At 65.4% G+C, this 14,255-nt stretch overlaps 6 protein-coding genes across 6 annotated transcripts, besides 16 other annotated features; all 6 read right to left on the bottom strand.

Moving 5' to 3' along the window:
- Positions 1-12: 12 nt before the first annotated feature.
- Positions 13-75: a microsatellite.
- Positions 76-259: 184 nt separating this feature from the next.
- Tco025E_06805 (uncharacterized protein) lies at positions 260-1,165 on the bottom strand (the record flags this gene model as incomplete). Its single annotated transcript, XM_029373673.1, has 1 exon — positions 260-1,165. One exon carries the CDS (start codon positions 1,163-1,165, stop codon positions 260-262), a length of 906 nt encoding a protein of 301 aa, XP_029226202.1.
- Positions 1,166-1,354: 189 nt separating this feature from the next.
- Positions 1,355-1,397: a microsatellite.
- An 81-nt stretch (positions 1,398-1,478) lies between these two features.
- Tco025E_06804 (uncharacterized protein) lies at positions 1,479-4,025 on the bottom strand (the record flags this gene model as incomplete). The annotated part of the gene is made up of 1 exon (XM_029373672.1): positions 1,479-4,025. The coding sequence occupies one exon, from the start codon at positions 4,023-4,025 to the stop codon at positions 1,479-1,481; it is 2,547 nt and encodes an 848-aa protein (XP_029226201.1).
- Positions 4,026-4,059: 34 nt separating this feature from the next.
- Positions 4,060-4,083: a microsatellite.
- Positions 4,084-4,185: 102 nt separating this feature from the next.
- Positions 4,186-4,204: a microsatellite.
- Positions 4,205-4,664: 460 nt separating this feature from the next.
- Positions 4,665-7,052, bottom strand: Tco025E_06803 (uncharacterized protein; the record flags this gene model as incomplete). The annotated part of the gene is made up of 1 exon (XM_029373671.1): positions 4,665-7,052. One exon carries the CDS (start codon positions 7,050-7,052, stop codon positions 4,665-4,667), a length of 2,388 nt encoding a protein of 795 aa, XP_029226200.1.
- A 42-nt stretch (positions 7,053-7,094) lies between these two features.
- Positions 7,095-7,136: a microsatellite.
- A 67-nt stretch (positions 7,137-7,203) lies between these two features.
- Positions 7,204-7,236: a microsatellite.
- Positions 7,237-7,259: 23 nt separating this feature from the next.
- Positions 7,260-7,284: a microsatellite.
- Positions 7,285-7,485: 201 nt separating this feature from the next.
- On the bottom strand, positions 7,486-7,923 carry Tco025E_06802 (uncharacterized protein; the record flags this gene model as incomplete). The annotated part of the gene is made up of 1 exon (XM_029373670.1): positions 7,486-7,923. The coding sequence occupies one exon, from the start codon at positions 7,921-7,923 to the stop codon at positions 7,486-7,488; it is 438 nt and encodes a 145-aa protein (XP_029226199.1).
- Positions 7,924-7,946: 23 nt separating this feature from the next.
- Positions 7,947-7,974: a microsatellite.
- Positions 7,975-8,254: 280 nt separating this feature from the next.
- Positions 8,255-8,287: a microsatellite.
- A 93-nt stretch (positions 8,288-8,380) lies between these two features.
- Positions 8,381-8,440: a microsatellite.
- A 63-nt stretch (positions 8,441-8,503) lies between these two features.
- Positions 8,504-8,526: a microsatellite.
- A 354-nt stretch (positions 8,527-8,880) lies between these two features.
- Positions 8,881-11,055, bottom strand: Tco025E_06801 (UDP-GlcNAc:polypeptide N-acetylglucosaminyltransferase; the record flags this gene model as incomplete). Its single annotated transcript, XM_029373669.1, has 1 exon — positions 8,881-11,055. One exon carries the CDS (start codon positions 11,053-11,055, stop codon positions 8,881-8,883), a length of 2,175 nt encoding a protein of 724 aa, XP_029226198.1.
- A 331-nt stretch (positions 11,056-11,386) lies between these two features.
- Positions 11,387-11,403: a microsatellite.
- Positions 11,404-11,504: 101 nt separating this feature from the next.
- Positions 11,505-11,542: a sequence feature (GA-rich).
- A 35-nt stretch (positions 11,543-11,577) lies between these two features.
- Positions 11,578-13,341, bottom strand: Tco025E_06800 (uncharacterized protein; the record flags this gene model as incomplete). The annotated part of the gene is made up of 1 exon (XM_029373668.1): positions 11,578-13,341. The coding sequence occupies one exon, from the start codon at positions 13,339-13,341 to the stop codon at positions 11,578-11,580; it is 1,764 nt and encodes a 587-aa protein (XP_029226197.1).
- Positions 13,342-13,608: 267 nt separating this feature from the next.
- Positions 13,609-13,640: a sequence feature (A-rich).
- Positions 13,641-13,894: 254 nt separating this feature from the next.
- Positions 13,895-13,921: a microsatellite.
- Positions 13,922-14,192: 271 nt separating this feature from the next.
- Positions 14,193-14,217: a microsatellite.
- Between the last annotated feature and the right edge of the window lie 38 nt (positions 14,218-14,255).

Raw genomic sequence — 14,255 nt, 5'->3', positions numbered from 1 at the left:
CGGCCGTGCCTTCGCCGCGGCGCGGCTGACGTCGTCGCTCGCGGCCGCGCTCCACACCTCCGCCGCGGCCGCGGCGCTCCAGGAACCGAACGAGAGGGTCGTAGCCCGCAGCAGCTGCTCATTGGCGGACTTGAGGAGCGGGGCGGCGAGCGACCAGGTGACGGGGTCCACGCGCTGCTCCACCGCGCGCAGCACCGCCGCGGTGGACGACGCGGGGGCCGCATCCGGTGGCGTCAGCAGCCCAGTGATAAACCGCACGTCAAAGTACAGCTGAAGCAGCGCCTCCTCCTTGTCGTCGGTCGTCGGCGGCGGCGGCGGCGGCGGCCTCGTCACGGTTGCCGCCATCCCTCCCGTCGTCTGTGGTCGGGGGCGGACGCAGGGGATGCGCGTTGCCGGCGCCTTCGCCGCCCACGCCGCCGCTCCCGTGCGCCCTGGCGGAGGTGAGGGTGGGGAGGACAAAGTTCAGTGCGGCCGCCGTCGTGCCGTCCAGCAGCTCGCGGACGACGAGCGGAAACACCGTCCCGCGCAGGCGCCGTCCCACGCTGACCGTGTGCAGGATATGCTGCAGCGTGAAGAGGAGCTCCGCAATGTGCGGGGTGAGCTGGATTGGGTAAGCCACCGCCTCCTCCGCCTGCCCCCGGCTCCGCGGCCGCGGCGGCTGCGAGGGGCGGGGGGCGTGGCGCCAGCAGGCCGCGTACTCCAGCGCGTAGCCTCGCGCCGCGGGAGCCGCTACGGCCGCCAACGCCTCCCTGTACGCCGTGCAGAGTCCATTCTCCCACTCGCGCCGCAGGAGCTGCACCCACGGCGTGTGGCACGCAGTGACCGTATCGCGAAGCTCCTGCAGAAGTGTTCCTGCCGCGGCCGACGCCGCCGGCGTCGACTCCAAGACGCGGAGCAGCACCTCCACAAGCAGGGAGAGGCGATGAAAAAAGACCATCGTCGCCGCCTGTCGCTCAAAGGGCTCCCCCTGCTTTTGATACTCCGCCGCTGCGCTCCGCATCATCGCCTGTACGCGCCCAAGCGCACCCGACATCCATGCCGTAATGAGGCCCTGCACGGGTGGCTCTGCCGCGGCACACAACTTCTCGGAGTCAGTGATGCGCTGCAGCATCCGAAGCAACGCGCTTCGCTCAGACACCGCGGCTTGGTCCTCACCCTCAAGCATTTCTGCCTCCACGCACGCTGGGCACGCCGCCGCCACGGCGGAGACGATTGCCTTCTTCCTTGCTTGCAGGTTGCTGTCCTCCACCTCCTTCGCAGCGGGAGTCTCCCCCGCGTGCTCCGCCTCCTCCTCGGCGTCCTCGCCTTCGTCCCCCTCAAACAACACCGCATCTTCCGCGTCAAGCGCCACGAGGCGGCCGCCTCCACCCGCCGTCGCCGTCACGGCATCCGCCGCCAGGCCTCGCGAAGGTGGAGCGTCAGGGACGGAGCTCTGGGCACTGCGTGCGTGCGACTCGCGTGCGCCCTCCGCCGTCCCCTCAGCCGCCGCCGCCGCGGAGTCCGACCACACACACTGGACCACAGCACGGGCCAGGAGCGCGTTCGTCGTGGCGACCTCCTTCCCCGCCGCGCGCACGCGCCGCGTCGGGGCTGCAGGCGACAAAAGAGACGCAGTTACATCTCCGTCGCCGCGGTGTACCGCGGCAATGAGTTGGCTCACAGAGAGTGAGCGGGACAGGAGCCGCTGGGACAGCTGCGACAGAGTCACTGGACGCGCTGTCGCGGCGGCCTCCACGCCGGGCGCATCCAGCTGCAGCCGCTGCTGCCTCTGTGGTGAGCTTGGCGACGCCGCACGCTCGGCATGGCGGCCCTCCAGCTGGATGCATTGCAGAGTGGCGTTCCAGACGACGTCCGCCTTGCGCAGGGCGGCACGTACCGCCTTTACGAGGGCGCGCTCCGTAGCGTTGCGCACCGTCTCGTTCCACCGCGCGGCGTCGAAGAGCACCACACCCTGGCAGCTGCTTTTGCCCGAGCCACTGCTGCAGTCGCGCGGCCTCCTGCAGTGCGAGTCGCTCCTGCAGGGCCACACAACGCGGGCTGCGCAGGAGACCAGCGTCCGCGACGCGCCCCAGCAGCTCCGACACGGTTGCCTGCACGACCATCAGTCTCCGCCCCATCTCCCCGCAGCTCCACCCCGCAGCTGCAGCAGCGATGCTTCGATCCGGCGCGGAGAACGGCTTTGCCGGCCGCCGGCGCCGCAGCAGCTGCGGGTCGAGCAGCTGCATCCCGCACACCTGCCGCATCACCTCGCGGATGTACGTCGTTCGCAGCCGCGATCGCTTGGGCGCACTGAGCCCACCCGAGAGAGCGAGTCGCGCGAGTGAGGTGGATCCATTCATCGCGGCCTCCCCCGCCTCGTCCGGAGCACTGCGATGGGAGTTGGACAGGACGTCTCGTGCCTCACCGCCACCCACGCGCCTAGGCACGCGAACGCTAAGCTCCAACGCCTCTTTGCTCGCCTCTTCCTCTTCCTGCTGCTGTTGCTGTTGCTGTTGTTGCTGCTGCTGAGCCAACAGCCGTCCCCGAAGTGTGAGGAGCGACTGCAACGAACGCTGCTGCCGCTGGTAATTCATGTACCCTTCGGCCTCCTCCCCCTTGTCGTTTGCCACAGCGGCGACAACCTCCTCTTTCTGCGGCGACGTGGCCTCATCTCCAGCGTCCGCCTCGGGACCACAGAGGCGCGGCAGCTCCGACGCAGCGTAGGCCGCAAGATGAAAAAACAGCTGCTGTGTGCGCTGTAGCAGGTGCAGGGCAACGACGGCGTCACTGCCCCCGGAGTTTGCCTCACCGTTACCCCCACCGCATGCCATCGTGGCCGCACTACCGATCGTCGTCGTTGTCGCTGTTGCCGCTGCGGTTGTGTGCCCTGCACTTGTGGCCTCCGCCGACGGCGGCGTCCACGCCGTCGATGGCTGCGAGGCCGCGGCGTCGTCCAGCAGCCACGCCGGCAGCGGCAGAATCGCCCCCAGCCACGCCGCCGCCCCAGCTGACTGCTCCCCGGCACTCCCCGCCGCAGCTGCGCCCCCACCACGGCTCCTTCTGCGTCGCCGCTGCGTCCTTTCGGCGATCGCCTCGGAGAGTAACTGCAGCTCCCCGTCAATCATGGCAGCGACGAGTGCAATCAGTTGCTCCAGGGCAACCGGGGCGGCGACGGCGTCCAGGACGCCCAGTGCCGCATGCGCCTCTGCCATGTGTGCCATTGCGGCCGCCATAAATTCGCCCCCCGCCGAGTCCGCCGCCGGACGCTGCGTGTCGCCGACACCCCCAGCGCCACGCGGCACTCGCGTGGCTGCACCCGCCGCGTCCACCGTGCGCCGCGCCGCATCGTCGGCGTCCCTGCGGAGCAACTCGCGAATCGCCTGCCGAATGCGGCTCCCGTACGAGTCCAGCAAGAGGCACGGCTGCTCCTGGTTCTTCTCGTGCAGGTGGGATAATAACGGCGTGCATGCCTCCTCCTGCGCCGTCGCGTGTGTGACGGCGAACGCCGTCTCGCACCCCAGTGCATCGCGTAACTCGTTCCAGACGGTGGCCGCCTCCTGCACCTGCCGCGCCCCAAGCAGCCCCTCAATCGCGATGCAGCGCTGCCGAAACCGTAGCCGGTCACAGGAGGCCGAGTTCGCCGCGCCTGTCCCGCCGCCGTGCGCCTGGGCATCCGCGGCCTCATCCTCCAGGACTCTTCCTGCCATCGCCGCGAGGGAGGCGGAGTCGCCCACGTGCCGCGAAGGGCTCCCGCGTCCCAGCGCCGCTGGCAAAGCCTGCGGCGACGACGGGGCGGGCGATGTCAGCTGCTGCTCCACATGCATCTCCCTCTGCAACCGCAGCAGCTTCTTGCAGGTCTGCTCCATCCCCACCACCTGGTCGCAGGCGGCAATGAGGTCGCGGTAACTCTGCCCCACAATCTGCTTGAGCCGGTCATCGCTCTCTTGTATGCCGCGGGTGATGGTGCTGAGGTAGTCGCGGACCTGCTCCACGGTGTTGTGCGTGAAGATGCGCCGCACCTCCTGCACCGCCTCCTCGGAGGACATACCCCACAGCCGCAACGGTGGCCGCCTTCCTCGCTTTTCTTCTTTGTTTTTTTTTTTTGCGTCTACCTTCCTTATTTCCCTTCTGCTATATATCTCGCCCTTGCTCCTGTCGTGTTCAATCAACGGTGGCAGCAAGAAGAAAAGAGAAGTGCGAGGCAACCACACACACACACACACACGCCGCAGGCCCCTCACTTCCCCTCTCCCTCCCTCCCGTCCCACGCCTCCGCGCGTCATGCAGCCGTCAGAGAGAGAGGGAGTGAAAGAAACACACGCACGGCGCCCCCGCCCGGCAGCAATAAAAGACAAATAGCAGCTAAAAAGAGGGAAGCAAACACGACCGCACAGCCACAAATACACACGCACAAAGTAAAAAAAAAAAGAGCGCACCGGCACGCAGACACATATATATATATATAAAGAAAGAAAAGTAGAGGCATGGAAAAAAGGGGCCAAAGAAAGGGGGGCGCACTCTGCGATGCGGCCCGCGCGTCCGACGCCAATCCCCACCCACATCTCCCTCCGACGCGACACCACCGCGCAGAGGTGAAGAGGCTTATCTACGTGTAGCTACTGGCATTGATGCAGAAGCACGCTGCAAGCAGGCAAATATGCACATCGAAGCCGCCGCTGGGTCCGTCACTTCCGGCTGCGGCAGAAGAACGCGGGGCAGATGGATTCCACGGCGTGTTCAGCTTCGGCGTTTGACTCCGCCACCCTCTCCCGCTGCCGCGCCGCCTCCTGCAGGCCAGAAAAGTAAAACAGTTGCTCCTTCGACCGCCGCCGGCCGAGGCCGTAGCGCTCCACCTCGCGCAATGCCGCTGCCTCTACATCCGGGGCCGCCCCCGCGGTGCCGTTTTTGCCGAAAATAATGTGTCGCAGGCGTGCCACACTGCGCTCGCGCAGCTGCAGCAGCGCGGGGGTGAGCGTGCGTGCGTCGGACGCCGCCGTCGCTTGCGTGGTTGGCGGCGTCACGACGAAGGCGACCGGCTCCGTTGCGGAGAAGAGCTCCCACCCGTGTGTCCAGAGCCGTGCGCTCAGCAGCACCGCCTCCTCGTCGGCGCCCACAAAACTCAGAAACGGGTCCAGCTGCACCGTGTCCGCGTGCGTGGGGCCGCCGTAGCCGTCGCCGGCGTCGCGGGGGAGGTCCACAAAGGCCTCGGCCCGGGTGAAGAGAAAGTCCGTGGTCACCCAGGCCTGCAGCAAGTAGGGAAGAATCGCGTCGCTGTGGCACATGTGTTTGACCGCAGACATCTCCGGGCACGCAGTCGCGCCGGTCCCGCCACAGGCGTGAAAGGGCGAGGGTCGCATGTAGCGTGGGTCACGCATGGCGTGGCTGAGCCGCCTCACCCGCGTCGCATGCAGCCTGAAGAGGGCCGCCGCCTCTCGCCGGGACTTCGCCTCCGGCATTTGAACACCGGAGAGGCACGCGGTGGTGTTTCGCTCCACCACATCCTTCAGGAACTCCCCCCGAAGAGCCTCGTAAAACTGCCGCAGCCAGTAGAGTTGAATGCGCCTGCGGCTTGCCGCAGCCGGGGCGACTTCCTCCTCCGCCAGCGAGGCACCGCCCGTCATGGGCGCCTGCTCCTTCGCATGGCGAAAGACCGCCGCGTCGTGGTGGAAAACGTGGTGCACCACCTCCTCCACCCGCAGCCCCGCGTCCTTCCCGCCCGCCGCCGCCTCCCCCGCCGGCTGCAGCCGCACCGCCTCCAAGTTGAGCGTCCACTGGATCGACTCCAGCCACTGACCCACGCCGTTCCCCAGCTTTCCCTCGCGCGGCTGCGACTGCGGCGGCCCTTGCGCCGTCGCGTTGGGGAGCATCTTGTCGGCGGCGAGGAGGATTCCCTCCACTTGCCTCACAACCACGGCGTCCCACGCTGCCTGGACGGCCTCGTGGGTGACGGAGACGGGGGGCTGGGAAAGCACCGCCTGACGCGAGGGAAGCTGCAGCCAGAGCGTGCGTGCCAGCAGATCCCAGTTGGAGACAAGCTGCACACCGGCGCGGATAAACATGACGTAGGTTTCGCCGCGGTAAAGGGTCAGCGTCGCGTAGCGCTGTGCCGCGACGGAGGAAAAGAGCGGATGCGGCCGACGACGCCGTGCGTTTCCTGCGGCACCAACCGCATCCGCCGTCGTCTGCGCAGCCCGCACCTGTCGCACGCGGATGTTGTCGGTGGGGCAAAACGAGACACGCTCCGCGCAGCTCGGCAAGAGGTATGCGCGAGGGACGCACACAGACGCCGGCGGCGGCGCCCAGGCGGGGGTTTCCTCCGGCGGCTGCGCTGCTGCCTCCGCCGATGCGGCTGCGGCGTCACGCGGCGGCGTGCGGAGCGTGACATCCACGATGCCTGTGAATATTGCGAGCGGCCAGCGCGCCGCCTCGTAGAGGCTCCGCACCGTCGCCGCGCACGCCGTCTCCGCCGCTGCCGACGCCGCCGCCTCCTGGCTGTGCGTGACGCCGACGAAGATGCTTCCCTCGAGGCCGTAGCCGCGGCGGGTGACGTGAGACGGGCTCCAGTAGGTGTCGGAGTGCAACACGTTCTGCGCGTAGCCGTCATCGAGGTCCTTTTCGTGCACGTTGTTGAGTCGTATCAGCTCCGTCCCGTAGTAGTGCGTGAGGAGAGCCTCGGGGGTCGCGAGGGACGTGTTCGCCGGATGCACCGCGGCCTCAGACATGGCGTTGGCCGCCCGAACCCCACGCTCGTCGGAAAACCGCTGCAGCAGCGCGAGGAGCTCCTCTGCGTGCAGCAGCATGGATGCCCGACCGCGCTCTATTTGCCCCTGCAGGCGCGCCTTGTCGCGGTGGGGGGGAGGCGCGCCGTCCTCGAGCTCGTCGCCGTCGCCAGCGCCCACCTCGTCAGCGCCCACCTCGTCAGCGCCCACCTCGTCAAGGGCGGAGTTGAACATCGTGATGCTCAGCAGCAGCAAAAGCGCCACAATCGTCAGCAGCAGGGCCAACCTCGTGCCGCGCTTCATCGAGCGCCGGAGCCGCATCCTGCACCGCTCCAGCATGTGCTGCACGTGCATCCGCCGCGCCCAAGGCACACCCGCGCAGTAGACTAAAATGCAAACAAGAAAAAAAAAGGGACAAGAAGAAAAAAAGAAAAGAAGCAACGATGCCGCCTCCCTGCCTCTGCTGCGCGTACGGCTCTACGATGTGCGGCAGCGGGAGGAGATGGCACACCCACCGCACAGGACACATGCACACGCAGGCCGGGCAGGCGAACTGCCAAAGCGAGAGCGCGCGCGCGCGCACGCGACGGTGAAGGGAGTATGTGTGTTTTTGGTTAACAGCTGTAGCGGGGAAGCGCAGCCTGGATGAGGCGGCAAAACCCCCTCATCCATCCAGCCAGCCAGCTTCCCTGCACCGACGCAACCCATACGCCCAAACAACGACAAAAAAAAAGGGGGCGATGGGCACAAATAGGAAGAACCGACGACAAACAACAATCAACGACGCCTATCGACGGCCACCCCTCCGCTTCTTCGTTCCGTGTTGTTCCTGCTGGTTGGCGTGCGCGCCTCCACCGACGGCCCTCCCTCCTTGCTTGCTGCCGCCCTTTCCTCCTGCTGCGGAGGGCTCTGGGCCGCCGCCGCCCGCCCCGCCACGCTCCGCCTGTTTGCCCGGCGCGGCGGCGGACGGTAGCGGGGCGGGCGGCGCTACGGCGGCGGTGCAGCTCCCAACGAAGTCGTTCACAATGCCCTCCACGAGCCTCAGCTCCCCCTGATGCGTCACCCGCGTCGTGAGGGTGGTGCGGCCGTCCGTCGACTTCAGCACAAACGTGCTGCGGCCGCTCCTGGGCCGGGCGCGCAGCATTAGCCGCGACTTCTTCACACCGCTGAGCTGCACCATGCGCCGGGTGGCCTCGGCGAACTCCCGCAGCTCCAACTTAACCATCCGCAGGCAGTTCCAACGAGGAGGTGAGGGTGTGTGTGTGTGTGTGTTTGTATTCCCTTTTAGGGGGTGGTTCGCTTTTTGATAGCAGCCGCACAGGCAGCGCGGCGTCGCAGATGAGGCGCGGCGGAGGGAGGGCAGGAAAGAAGGAAGAAGCGCCACACAAGTGGAGGAGAGAAAAGGCGGCGGAAGAAGCGGCGGAGAGCTGGCGCAGAGACGGCGTGTGTGTGTGTGCAGGGCGAGGCGGCCGCGGTGGAGGGGCGCCAACGGGAGGGACGCAAAGAACAAGAGCCTCCCACAACTATCGGAAGTAACGCGAGGGCAAACAAGAGCAATATGTGTGTATATACATATAAACATATATATACACAGCGACATGCACAGAAAACAAGCAGGGGGGGGGAAAAACAAAAAGCAAAAGATCACCAAAGCAGCCCCGCACACACGCAGCGATGGACCGATAAATAAACATATATATATATATATATATATGTAATATATACACGTACATGCATAGATAGACAGCGGGGAGGAGTGTGGTGCGGTGGAGAGGCACTGTCGCCTTTTCTCTCTGCTTCCCTCCCACGCACGCACGCACGCACGCACCCCGTCCTCCTACACCCCTGTGGCGGGGGGGGGGGGGAGGCCGCGTCGCAGCCGTAGTTCCCCAGAGGGAGTAACACCACCGCCCCTCCCCCTCCCAACGACTAAAGAGAGACATCGACCGAATACGCATCAAGCAAACAAATAAGAAGCAGCAAAAAAAAAACGAAAAAAAAGCCCCAGACAGAAAAAACAAGCCCAATTCGTATTATTCTCTTTGGCACAAGGTGTTTTTTCTCTTTTTCATTTTTTGTACCGGTGGTTTTAGTCGGAAACGGCATTTCTCTAAGCCCCAAGGGTGAGAGGGCTCGCTCTCGCTCTCGCTACACCCGCCACGACGCCCCGCCTCCACGCCGCTCAGCCGCACCAGCGACCGTCCAGCACGTACCGCACGGGATCCGCGCCGGCGAACTTGTACCACGCCTCCACGCTGCGCAGCCGCCCTGTGCCGTACCGGTCCGCGTCCATCATCACCACAGGTTCCTGGCTGTTCTTCGGAATCCGCAGCACATCCACCCCCTTCACCCGCGCCCGCAAAAAGTATTGAATGCGACGCCGCGAGTGGGCCTGGACGGTGTACCACCGCTGCGCCTCATTCCACAGCTTGGGCTCTTTTGGGCGGCCGTAAAAGTGGTAGCAAATACCACGTCTGGGGGAGTAAATGTCGTAGCCGTGCGTCCACAGCCGCACCGAGTACATCACCTCCTCCCCGTCAAAGATGTGCGGCAGGTGCGGATCGAACGGCACCTCGCGCACGATGGACGCGTTTGCAAAGATGAACCCCCCCGCCGCCCACGGCTGCGGCAGCGGACGCGGCACATTGGGGTCCAAGTGGAGCTGTGGCACGTAGTACGGCCGCACGTGCCGCGCATTCCGCCTGAACTGCTCGATTTCATCCACGAGGATGCCAATCAGCCGCAGGTACCCCGCCGATTCGAGAAACTTGGCCTGGCACAGGTACGCCGTGGTCGTGCGCTCCCACTTGAAGCTGGCGCCCCCCGTCTCCTCGTAGCTCTCCGGGTAGTGCGAGAGGACGGCTTTGGGGTGTTGCAGGGCCCGCTGCATTGCGATGATGCGCGCGTCCCAGGCGTAGACGAAGCGATTGTGCGAGTCAAGCACCAAGGTGTAGTCCTCGCCACTGTACAATAGCATCGCCATGTAGCGGCCGAGGGTTGGGCCAAAGGCGGCGTGCGAGCGAATCCGCCGAACCCGAATATTATCCGCTGGAAAGCAGACCGCGCCGTCGTACTTCGCAGCATTTAACGCGGGTCCCGAGCCGCCGGGGGCGGCCACGCACGGCTGCGGCTCCAGCGCATCCGCGGAAACGCACGGGAGGTCGGTGTAGTAGTTCTGCTGCGCAATTCCCCAGTACACGCGGAACATGTTCGTCGAGCGCCGAATCATGTGGTCCACCGTCGGCCAGCACTCCTTGTCACGGAAGCTTGCGATATTGACAAACAACGAGCCGCTGTGGACCGGCGAGGCAAGCGTGGCGTGGGCCGCCTCCCCGCTGGCGAGAACCTGCGCAACCGACGCGGCGAATCCGTCGGGCAGCGTCGGCGGGGAAAAGTGGGTGACGTTGTCGCCGTAGTAGTCATCCACGAGGGCGTCGAACCACGCCGCGGTGGCTGCCGGCGTCTCCGGGGAAAAGCGTCGCACGCGGTGGAAGCGCCGCAGTGGGTAGTAAAACCGCTTCGTGTAGACCGAAGGGGCAGCCGCCCGGACGCGGTCCCACCAGTCGCGCTGCGGAGACGACGCCGCGGCCGCCGCGGTGTCGCGCCTTGCGTCCGCGTGCAGGCGGCGGAGTTGCAGGTAGAGAATGTCATCCAGCGGTTCGGCGGCTTCGCCCTCCTCGGCCGCCTCGCCCGCGTGCGACCCCGTCGTCGCTGCCTCTTCCAGCCGCTCCTCAACAAACGCGGCGGCGCGCTCCAGCCCCGCCTCCGGGTCCTGCAGCTCAATACGGTTTAGGATCGCCCGCAGCGACGCCATGAGGGGCGGCAGGCGCGCCGCGGGTCTAGGCGTGTGGGGCGGAATGATCGGGCCCTCCCCACCCTCGACGTCCTTGACGTCGACTTCGGTGACCTTGTGCTTGAGCTTCCACGCCTCGCGCCGCTGCTCCACCTTCTCCTTGTAGCGCGTCAAGTACTCACGCAGGGCCGTCTTGTGGTACTCATCGTCCGACCTCCGCGCGGCCTCGTAGAGGCGCCAGACGTCCATGACGGCGTTGTCGTCGAAAAACTTCCTGGACGCCTCGTCGGCTGGTGCGTCGCCGACGCCGTACAAGAGCAGCCAGGCACTCACCCCAATCAGCGCGAGGCACACCACGACAAGCACGATAACGGCCACCATCAGGGACTGAATGACGCGTGCGTCTGAGCTCAAGAAGGCATCCACGGCCTCCCGCAAAGTCCTGCTTGGCTTTGTGTCCGTCCGGTGCACCCGGCCATTCTGCCGCTCCGTCTCTGCCGCCTCCACGCGTCGCTGCCGCTGTGGGTTGTGCCGCCGCGTCAAGTTGGGCTCCTCAAACTGCATGTTCTCTTTTTTTTTCTTTTTCTTCGTTTTCCTCTCTCACACACCTGCGTGGTGTGATGCCGCCGGTGCCTATGCCTATGCCCCTTTGCAACTTTACAAGCGTGTAGCAATGTGGCAACGCCCCTGCGTTCCCTCTGAACCACGCCGCCCAACCACGGAGAGAGAAGCAGGCGGAGGAGGTTGCATGCAAAGCGGCAGCAAAAATGAATCGCCTGCACGGGAAGCTTCCCCGGCCCACTTGCGTCAGGTCTGCTGCCTGCGACGGCTGCGCATGGGCGTTTACACAAGTGCGCCCACACCGCAACCACGCAAAGGCCTCTGGCGCCATCGACCTCCTCCTCCTCCTCCCCGCATCACCACGCCCGAGAAAAGGAGACAGAGGCACGCACACACACGCAATGAGGATTGTGACGCTGTTGGCCACAGCGTCGCTTTTTCCGATAATGGCTTCTCTTCTCATGCATTCTCTCTTTCTCTCTCTCTCTCTGTGGGCGTGTGTGTGTGGAGGCACGTCGCAGGGGTTCATGAGAGCAGAACTCTCCGGCGCAGCCCCTTCATGCGCATGCTGGACTCCAGCGAGCGTCGCAGCCCCTCGTGCTCCACGTCAACCATCGCCAGCGCACGCAGCACGCGGGCGGCGTCGTCTTCGTGCAGCTCCTCGCCCATCGCCCCCGCGCGCTCGCCCAGCAGCAGGTAAAAGTTCGTCTGTCTCGTGTCCCGCGAGAGAAGCGTGGCGTGCGGCGAGGTAGGCGGGTGCCGCGCGAGATCGCCGTGGTACCGCAGTGTCGCGTAGGCCAGCAGGACGCAGCTCAGCTGGTGGCCCGACAGCACGTCCACCTCCGCCGCACACACCGGCGCGGCCTCCACGAGAACCCTCACGGCCTCCATCGTCCGGATCTCGTAAAAGACGATGGCGCCGCAGAGCATCGCCAGCTCCGTTACCGCAAACGGGGTTCGTCGCCTCTCCGCGGCCTCGCTCTCGCCACGCGCGGCAGCGCCTCCACGGGGGTTGTCCCCCGCAAAGGAGGCCAATACACGCTGGGTGTACTCCTTCCCAACACCAAACGGAATTCGCAGCTCTCCACGTGGCGGCGGGAAATAGCGCTTGTGTGCCTGCTGCAGCAAAGCGGGCGATGCGGTCGCCTGGCGCAGACACCAGGCGACTACGCGAACCGCACGAATGGTTCCAATTTCGTGCAGAAACGTCTTGGAGCTTGGGTCTGCAGAGACGCAGACGCCGCTGCCTAACCGCCGCACACAGAGCTCCTCCACGGACATGACGCTTCCGCCGGCGTCACACACCTCGATGGACTCCGCGCCGGGTAGCGAGAGCGCAGAGCGCAGAAGTTTGTAATAGTGCAGACCCGACGAGAGCCGCGGTCGCGCGGGCATTGCACTTGCTGCAGCGTCAGCACGAGCTGCCCTCGGTGTGGCGGCGTCGGCGTCAATGAAAAGCGCTCGCATCGCCTGTCGCACGACGTAGCCGTGGGCGGTGGTGTGTGGCGCCTGCACAAGCGCCACAATGCCGCCGATGAGCTCAAGAAACTGGAGAATGATGGCCACAGGCAGAGGCAGAAAGTGGGCCGTCGAAAGCCGGCTTGTCGTGTCACGGAGCTGGTGCAGCCGCTCGAAGCGCACCGCCTCGGTGGAATCCAGCCAGTCTTTTCGACGCTCTCGCGCGTCATTCGCGCGGCGGGTGCTGCGCGGCAGGACAATTGCCTCCAGCGCCAGACGAATGTCGCGTAGGATGTGCACCGCCCGCTCGTACTCCGCCCGAAGCTGCGCCTGGCGGGCCCCACCGGCGACTCGCGCCGCGCGTTGGTGCAGTCGGCGAAGGTCGCGTTGTCCACGAGGTGCGGAAGCGGCGGACGCGGCAGCGGCTGGCCGCGGACGTCTCCCCGCGGGGCCCACGCCTCCCCACGCCTCCCCCGCACGGGCCGTGGGGCGCACGTCAACCGCCTCCAACGCGTGGCGCACGGACGCCCCACGGCCTTCCAGCGCCTCGCCGTCACCCGCCGCGGCCGCCGCATCGCACGTGGGCGGCGGGCGCGCGCCGGTGTACTCCGAGCTGCGAAGACGAACAAAGTGCTGAAACGCGGAGCGGCACTGTGCGGCGGCGTCCTTGGCGCTCTCCGAGGGGCGGTTGTACGTGCGTTCGCACAAATCCGCGCGCGTCGCGGCCATCGCTCCGCCGTCCGCAGTGTGAAGCGCCCGGCAGGCATGACGGCGGCTCAAGGCGCCTGGAGCCCCGCGCCGCAGCAGCGCCACCCGCGCGGGAAGCCCCATTTTTTTGTTCTTCTTTTTTTGCTCTTCTTCGCTGGGAGGAACACATAACAAAAAAGAAAGGGAAGAATAATAACGCGAGGAGGTGTGGCGCAACGATGAATTGGGAGGAGCGGAGGGAAGACCAAGGCGTGGGAGGGAGGGGCGGGTGGGTGGCTGGATGAAGTACGCGGTTGTGTGCGGCTAACAGACACGCAGCAGCCGACTGCGCGAATTCAACAGCGGCAGCGCGAGAAGTACGGCACCAGATGCATCAGCTCTGGCCCCCGGTTTTTTTTTCATTGATTTTTTTTTCTCTTTTTGAGGGATGAGGCAAAGGAAGCTGCCGCGCAGAGACGCTCATGAATGCAGCGTGCGCGCCACCGTCCTGTGCAGCTCTGCGTGCACGGCGTGGCCTCCCGCATTCGAAGCGGCGCAGTCGCTCACACTTGCTCCCTCGCCTACGCCCCCCACCGCCAAATAAAGAAAAGAAGAAAAACTCTCCCTTCGCTCGCTTCCGCCTTCGCCGCGACACCTGCTTCCTTCCTTCCCCTCCATTCACCGCGGCGCCCCCCCCCACCACACACACACACACAAACACACAAAAAAGGGCGTGTGTGTGTGCAAAAGATCAGCGCTACGCACGCCGGGGCGGTCACTTGTCCATGGCCTTTGCACACACGCACCTCCGCATCTCACGCAACCGTGATACCGGTCCTCTTCTCAAAGTCACTGAGTGGAAAAACGGGGGAGTTTAAGGCGTGGCGTTTGCAGCGCCTGCACCGCCGACCACAGCCAACCGCGCGACACACGGACTGGGAAGTATCCATGGCGCAAACCGTCCTTCTTCAACACGTGTTATACTTGTTTACAGGTATATAGATATATATATATATATATGCACAGCGGGAAGGGGACGAGGGGGGGGAAAGAGTGAG

This window comes from Trypanosoma conorhini (assembly GCF_003719485.1).
Source record: "Trypanosoma conorhini strain 025E chromosome Unknown Tco_14.4_contig_00480, whole genome shotgun sequence".
Taxonomy (NCBI): domain Eukaryota; phylum Euglenozoa; class Kinetoplastea; order Trypanosomatida; family Trypanosomatidae; genus Trypanosoma; species Trypanosoma conorhini.
The sequence above is the reverse complement of the archived record's forward strand: the minus strand, read 5'-3'. Positions and strand labels throughout refer to the sequence as shown.